This window comes from Folsomia candida, unplaced genomic scaffold, assembly GCF_002217175.1.
Source record: "Folsomia candida strain VU population unplaced genomic scaffold, ASM221717v1 Fcan01_Sc032, whole genome shotgun sequence".
In the NCBI taxonomy this organism is placed as follows: Eukaryota; Metazoa; Arthropoda; class Collembola; order Entomobryomorpha; family Isotomidae; genus Folsomia; species Folsomia candida.
The window spans coordinates 1,733,395-1,741,962 of NW_019091224.1; the positions used below are offsets into that span (position 1 = coordinate 1,733,395).

Sequence of the window (8,568 nt, forward strand, 5' to 3'; positions counted from 1 at the left end):
AAAATAGTTATATGAAAAAATGTAGTCAAATCGCATCAAAATCTCCACAAAGTTTGACCATTATTCCTCATCAGGTTAAAAACGACTGAACTAATTGTAAGTACTTACAATGGAGGCGCAAACCATGTTCAGCCCAGATAATTTTTTGACCATGTTAGTTTGGAAGAGCAAGTCTTTACAAACAACATTTGGTTCGGCACTTGGGCAGATGCGCCAATTTCAGCACGTTATGGGCGCCGCAAGTTTGCAAAAACGCACGATTTTTCGGGAAATTCCCAGCGCCAGCTCAACTTCGTGCGTTTTTGCGAATTTGCGGCGCCCATAACGTGCTGAAATTTCCGCATCTGCCCAAGTGCCGAACCAAATGTTGTTTGTAAAGACTTGCTCTTTCAAACTAATAAGGTCAAAAATCATCTGGGCTGAACATGGTTTGCGCCTCCATTGTTAGCTTAAATAATTAATTGTTTTTTTTAGCACCTCGGAGGAAGCGTCGCCTTCTTCAACCCCACGGACTGTCTCGTCAATGAGAATGTCACAAACCTGCAAATCTTCCACGTGCAAATGATCGCATTTAACCGACGGAAAGTCGACTGGAAACCACTCACAAGTTTCCCAAAGGTTTTTCCAAAAGTGAAGATTAATAAGAACGAGTGTTCAACAATATTGTATGCAAATGTAATGTGTCTCAATTCTTTCATCGTTTTCCATGCAAATATGATTAAAATGGGAGGCAAATGTTTATGACACGCGTTAAAAAGGGGGTGTAACGTACATGTGACAAGTGGGGAGGGTCTGAAAAATCGGCATTTTTTAGTGACATAATTTATGGACGTTCCCTTCTTAGGTGGATACTTTTTTAATATACATATTTTTAACCCAAACTATTTGACACTTTCATTTCAAGTAAATGAAAATTTGTCATACAAATTGTATCATTACATAATTTTAATACACTTTCAAATAATAAAGACTCAATCAATAATCTCGCCTCGCCCGATCCATTGAATTTTGTCAAGCGGGACGATCAAAACGAGGAGTCAGGCAGATGTTCAAATTTCCATGTAAAGAGTAAACAAACACGATTAAAATTTTATTTAGTATTATTATTATTGTCCTGTTAAGCCAATAAAATGGAAGAGGTAGACGCAGTTCTTCTTGAACCACAATATCGATTCTGCAGTTCATGTCTGGAGCATGTGTGGGGGGCAAGTTGTGAGTGTCCCACTCCCTACACTGGATTTAAAGAATCTACCGTTTTACCGTATATCGAAAATCAAAAGGTAAACGAACAATTCTTATCTGAGTTGATTAAGTAAAATTAGGTCATTTTTTTACCAAATTTTTTTTACCAGTACACTTTCGGAAGCAAGTACATGTCGAGGGAGGACCAAGGCGAGTTCATCTTTGTCCAGACTACCAAAAATCCAGGCAATCTGGCCGAAATTACCTGTTCAGGTGGAAGTTACTGGATTACACCAGCCGGCGTAAGTCTTACGAGACAATTTATTAGTTTTATTTCAAAATAATGGATTTAACCCATTATTTAAATGAGTTGGTAAAACGAATGCTATTGGTAACTAACTAATAGCATTCATTTTATTTACATAAATATTATTATAATACTATTTATTCTTTTGTTGTTAAATATATAGAAACGTGTGGCTTTGGTCAATGGTTACCGGTTAGAGAAAAACTGTCGCAGGAAACTCAAGTATAGCGATAAGATAGCTTTACTTGGCAAAGTTCGACCGAGACGAGGACTTAATACTCCAGGGATTAAACATGAATCTCTGAACGGATTCTTCCTCTTTAAAGTAAGAATTTCAATTTATTATCGATATGGCTGATTGTATGGTAATCATGATGAGTGGACTTAATTGTTTGTAATTATTAGGAAGGTTATCGACCCATCGAACGACAAAATGCGGAGGATCCGAGCATGACAGGTGACGAGGACAGTGTCGAATTCACGCCAGGACAAAATCATCTTGTAAATTGGTCATTATTCTTAATACATGCTTAATCGATCATTTCCTAACCTGTTCATAATTTTTGGCAGATCTTGTCCCACATTTTTTCCTACTTGACCTTCAACACTCTCAAAAGGGCACGATTAGTATGTACCAAATGGGACGAGGAAGCTGTTCGAATTTTAAAGAAAAAATCTACCGTTTCCTTCAACTTCCGAGACTTGTATGAGGGCCCAATCCAGCCGATGAGGTTGCTTCGATACATTAAAGAAATGAAAAACCTGCAACTACCCAGTTTGACCTTGGATCTCCCCCCTTTCACTGCCGTAAATAACCCAGACCCGCAAGAAGCCGAATTACTTCTGAAACTGGCCGACGATCTGACCTGGTTCCTGTCAGATCGAGGAAGCCACATCACCCGGTTGAATTTGGAGGGAAGAATCTTTTCCCGATCCGATTACAAGATTCATCTCGGCATTCTCATCAAACTCCAAGCAACCCTTTGCGACCTAGAGCTATCTTGGAATTTTGACTTACGAGATGAATCCAGCCAAGACTACGCATTTCCCACGGAGGACCTCCATCTCAATAAGCTTGAAGCATTCACCTTCTCCGTGAGGTTTGGTCGTACCCCTCCTGTCATCACCCAACGGACCATCATATCCTCCTGGGCGGCAGCAGTTCAGGGCGTCAAAACCTTCCAAGTTAATTACTGTGAGCAAGAATTCCTCACCTGTTTGCTCCGGTATGAACAGCCCTTCCCCAAACTGGAAGCTTTTACTACCCGCTCGACACAACAAATTGTTCTCGACTTGCTTTTCAAATTGACTAATCCCTTGAAGATGCTGATACTGAACAATTTAGGACGTTTGGAACCAGAGAATTTCGCCAGGTTGGAAAATTTACTCCTGAAGCATGCCGACACATTGGAAGACTTGCAGTTTATGGATGATGTCTCGCACCACGGCCAAGTTCTCCACCTTCCGGTTCTTCCCCGGTTGAAAAGGCTTTCCGTCGGATGCGTGCAATTTTCCGATTTGAAAATTCGTTTCCCTTCAGCGCAAGATAACAAGGATGTGGTCGACTATGAGAGGCACCTTCCCAGACTTGACGCCCTCTCGTTATACATGTTCCCCTGTTCTTCCTACGCGTTACCTGATGTATGGAAAGTTGAAGGGGACAAACTGGAGAATTTTTTCCCCACGCGGGACAGAAATGGGGCGCCGATTGAGACGAGATGTGTCACGTTGAGGAAACTTGACCCTCGTGTCTACGTCCCAGGACATTCTTGGCAGCCAGTCGAGTTTCATCCCGACTTTCCTCTCACAAGGATGTTTCCAAACGTGTGGAATGAGTGGATGACGAAGCGTAGGAGAGAGGAATCGTTATCTAGGACCAGGAACGACATGGAAGCAAACTCCGAGCCCGGACAAGGATAACGCAGCTTAAGAGTGCCGTGCAATTATTTAAAAATGATGAATTTCTATTTATTTACATACGTAAAACCATTTCTGTTTTTGGATTTTCTTTCGTGCTTTTATATTATTCATGCGATATGTAGTTTGGATTTGACTTTGGCTAGATTAGATTAATAAGAACGAGTGCTCAACAATATTGTCGGTATGTATGCAAATGTGTATCAATTCTTTCATCGTTTTCCATGCAAATATAATTAAAACGTTTTAAAAACGCATAATTTTCGAGGAATGTCGTACGCATTGAAATTTAAGTTGCTTATGTAGTTCTGCATGTCAAACATGAATTTTGGATGTAACAGTCCAAATCAATGATAACGGTTAAAATTGCATATTAAAATTGTATATTAAATTAGTTTTTCTCTAATATATAATTTTAGGAATTCTGGTTCAACCTGCCCCAAAACCTACAAAAACCCACAAAAACCCACAAAAACCCAAAAACCCACAAAAACCCCAAAAACCCACAAAAACCCCAAAAACCCCGAACCCTGGAGGGGTTCCAAGAATCCGTGACAAAGTGTGACATATGGGGAGGGGGGGTTCGACCTATCCGTGACATCACGTTTTGCAGGCCTATAACTTAGAGTAAACTCTAACTCACATTTTAATTTCCTATTATGGCCAAACTATAGTTTCGAAATTATTTCGAAATATATGATCAACCGAATATCAAACGTTTGATCCAAAGCATCCAAAATTTCAACCAAGTTTCAGATTTTGAGATTTTCGACAAAGTTTCTAAATTTTGTTCAAACCTTCAAATAATTTGCACAATATACAATTATTTGGAAATAAATAAAAATAAATAAATAAAATTCATGATGCTATAAAGTCTGCACAATTTCAAAAAATCGTCATAATTTTGCAAAAATTTGTTCAACAATTAAAAAATATTACTAAATCTCCAAAAATTTGCACAATTTAAAAAATTTGTCCGAAAGTTTTTTTTAAAGTTTTTTTTGTCCGAAAGTATTTTTTATAGTTTAAAAAATGTATACTAAATAATTGAAGACAACTGCATGATTCAAAAATGTTAACACTTAAAAAATGGGTAACATATAACATATAAGAAAACTGAAAAGCTTGGCAGATTTTTTTCAACTTATTTAAAACGTTTAAAAACTAAAAATATTAAAAAATGAGCAGTAATTTTGGAAGAGGTTGTTATCCACAAATCTATCATGCTATGACTTTTCACTCCATCGAGGGTGTGATACATATTAGTATAAACAGATCTAACAATTGTTCCTATCCTGTAAAATTACACGGGTTTCACTCAGTTATCGCAAAATATTTGGTTTTAACCGCAACTTGTATAACATCTTGTACATATAACAAAGGCGTGGCTTCTTCATGAACTATCGGCCAAATAAGGTTAATTTGTGCAAATCCTGGTTACACGGTACATATTTAAGATTCCCTTGTGAGTTTTGATATTACGCCATATTTACCACTCGCTCCTCTTTTATAGCACAACTGTATGTATCTTATTCCTACAGTTGGAAAAATTCTAATTTTCAGGCGTGACGTGACAAGAGGGGGGAGGGGTCACGCCGAGCGTGACAAAGGCGTGACAACAGGGGTGGGGGGGTCCTAAAAAAGGGCTTTTTTGCGTGACATAATTTATGGATCTCCCCATACTCTTTCCACGTTCGGTTAAAATCTTCTCGTTCCAGACCGTCGAATCCTCTCCGTTGCACGATCTGATCGTCCACCAGCCCCCGGACGTTGACATGTCGCAGTAGACCTCCAACGGACGGTTCCTGGAAATCGGGTAAAACGTATAAAACGTCGAATTGGCCTTGGGTTGAGGGCAATTCCTCCATAATTTCGGAGCAGTCTTTCACCCTGAAGTCGCCCCCGACATGACACCCGCCGGGTTAATTATGTGGGTGGGTGGCGTCTTCTGGGGCTTCGATGGGCTCGTGCTGAACGATTTTGATGGAATTTTGCGGTTTTTGGGCGGAAAATTCCTTAAAGGCGTATTCCTTCGGGAGGAAAGGTGAGACACCTTGTTTTCATTCACTATCATAATCAGTCACATGAATGAAAGTGAACAGGTATGCATGCGCATGTGCGGGTGAAATGATCCCGTCGCGACGGAACGGAGCGAATAAACGAGCTTATCTTAAGAACAGGATGCAAAAAGTAAAATCGCTCAGCTCGACAAACTCCTCTCCGGAACGACCTCGCCACGTTGTCTCCTTCCCGACCGTGGTCATCACGACGAGCTGCATGCGACTTCTCCGACCTGCCCAGCGTTTTTAGAAACGTATGGCAACCACTTGATGGCCGTCGAGTTCCAGAGAATACATATTCTATAATAATGAATGAGGTCAAACCCATCTTTTAAAACTGTCCTAATTTATTGGAATTCGCATTTTTTCCGTACAAAGCGATACTCGGGGCAGAGCAATAGGTGGGAATTTTCCGTAAAAATAAATTGTACATGTTTTCTCATCATGTTCTTTTTTATCGGTAGCCTCACGCTTTTCTGGAAACCATGCGTTGGACACCGACTCTACATGTAAACAACTTCTCGGTCAATAATTTGCAACCTCTCAAAATCACGACTTTGGTGTTACAAATTTGTCATCCCCGACATCTCGCAGTGGTCATTGGTTCCTCCCCAAGTCTGCGAAATCTGACGTTCCTCGCCCCCAATGCGGGAACACGAACCGATCCGAAAGTTTTGGCTGACTGGGAGAATTTCCAAGATGTGGTAAACGAGTTGGGCGCCATGAATCAGATTGATTCACTTGCTCTCCAGGACTGTGATCTTATCCACAACGTTGGAATGGAAAAGTATGCAATTACATATATATAAATATGCGAATTTTACTCGAAAATAATCAAATTTTTGCTTAAAAATGACCTATCTAATTCTGATCTCCAATTGTTCTTTCTTCAGTTTCAGAATGGTCAAACTTTTCATGAGCGGAGTCTCGAACGTCCTCAGTCTCAGAGGGTCACGTAGGACACCATATTTCCTCAAGTGTACAAAAAATATAACATTTCGATCGGAAACGAGTCCTTAAATTAATCCAAGTCTTCATTTTCTTAAAGGTGACCACGATTCACCACACTCAAAATAAGGTAGTAATAAATCATTACCATGCGGAATGACTATGTGGCTCTACCACGTCGGTTACGATTTGTCGTAGAAATGGTAGTAATAAGTTCAGGGAAATTCAAATTTAATACATAATGGTATTCACTTCCTTAATATTTGGTAATGAATTTGAATTTCCCTGAAATTATTAGTACCATTTCTACGACAAATCGTAACCCACGTGGTAGAGCCACATAGTCATTCCGCATGGTAATGATTCATTACTACCTTATTTTGAGTGCAGGTTTACTTACGTCTGCCACGCCAAAACGTGAGAGATACCACTGTCATCCACCGCTTCATGAATCGCTTTCCGTCCACGACCACCGTCTTTCTTCACTTCCACGACGAACTTCCAGTGGTCAGAGCCGGGTTTTTTGAATCATTAAAAGACGCCCTTGATGTGAGTCAATGTCCAAAAATATGAGGTTATCCTAAAAAAGAAGTACATATTTATTTACCAAATATTTACGAAAGAAAACGTGCAAATATTATTTTTGTACAATCGTTCAAGTTTTAATCAAATTTTTAATCATATTTATTAAGGGGTGAAACCCCTTTATAAGATCGATATGTCCGTCCGTCTGTCTGTCCGTCTGTCCGTGCGATAACTCAAGAACGGTTTAACGTATTGACTTGAAATTTTGAACATAAATACTTCATATAAAAACAAAGGTCAAGTTCGAAGATGGACCCTGAAGGTCACTCCCTTCAAGGTCAAAAGGTCACGAAATGTCATTTAAAGGTCAAATCGCATATATGTATATCAATTGGACAGGAAATTTAACCCCGAATTCAATGGTCACATCCATTTTGACCTCAGAGGTCATCTAAAGGTCACTTAGAGGTCACTGAAAGGTCACTAAATGTTATATCTGATACATATGTCAATCTGAACTGAAATTTAACCCCGAATTCAATGTTGACCTCTGTTTTGACCTCAAGGGTCACTGAAAGGTCACTAAACGTTATATCTGATACATATGTCAATCTGAACTGAAGTTTAACCCCGAATTCAATGGTGACATTCATTTTGACCTCAAAGAACATGAATTTGTTAAATGACTCTTTGTTAACTGTTAACTGACACCATATGTTAAATTTGATACATATGTCACCTCACAAATGTTATAAAGTTCTCGGTTTCACCCCTTCGTTACATGCGTTTAACGGTTTATTTCGTCTAAAATCGTTAAAATCTTGGCAAAGTTTATGTATAGAAATGTGGTTAAATATGTATGTACATATGCACACATTTCTATAACTATGTAGATATAATGTAGATAAAATGTAGCCAACTCGCATCAAAATCGCTACAAAGTTTGACCATTATTCCTCATTTTAAAAACGACTCAACTAATTGTAAGTACTTGGCTTAAAAATAATTAATTATAAGTATTTTTTAGCACCTCGAAGCAAACGCCGCCTTCTTCACCCCCACCGACTGTCTGGTTAATGAATATCTGCACATCTTCAACGTGCGTGCAAATGATCGCATTTACTTGACGAAAACTCGACTGGAAACCTCTCACAAATTTTTGAAACATATTTCCAAAAGTGAACGAGTTTAAGATTTCCGTGACTCACAAGGGGACGTACTTCAACCATTGGGAAAAAACTCTGGTGAAAATACAGCAGTATTTTGAGCTTGGTTCTTCCCACGACTAGAATTTCCGGGACTAAATATTTCGACCACCAGTGTTTCCGGTGCAAAGTAATCACGTGCAATAAGAAATAGCGACAAGAAAGTGGTTTCTTGCAGGTATTTATTTTCACCTGCAAGAAATTCAAGGCGCAAGAAACTAGGTCCCGCCCGACGTAGTAAATACTTCATACGACGCGTGGCTGGGTGGCGCATATTTCTTGCACTTTCTCCCAGTTTCTTGCACCTCCCATTTCTTGCGTTTCATAAGAAATAACTGCAAGAAAGTGGTTTCTTGCAGGTAAATATTTTGCACCTGCAAGAAATGCGCGGCGCGCTATGTCGCATATTGTGCGCCTTCATATA

At 39.4% G+C, this 8,568-nt stretch overlaps 1 protein-coding gene across 1 annotated transcript; it reads left to right on the top strand.

The window, feature by feature from the left end:
- The first annotated feature begins 1,029 nt into the window (after positions 1–1,029).
- Positions 1,030–3,663, top strand: LOC110860440. Its single transcript, XM_022109478.2, has 5 exons — positions 1,030–1,280; positions 1,353–1,484; positions 1,653–1,814; positions 1,895–1,990; positions 2,060–3,663. The coding sequence occupies exons 1-5, from the start codon at positions 1,131–1,133 to the stop codon at positions 3,407–3,409; spliced, it is 1,890 nt and encodes a 629-aa protein (XP_021965170.1). The 5' UTR covers positions 1,030–1,130; the 3' UTR covers positions 3,410–3,663.
- Positions 3,664–8,568: the final 4,905 nt, after the last annotated feature.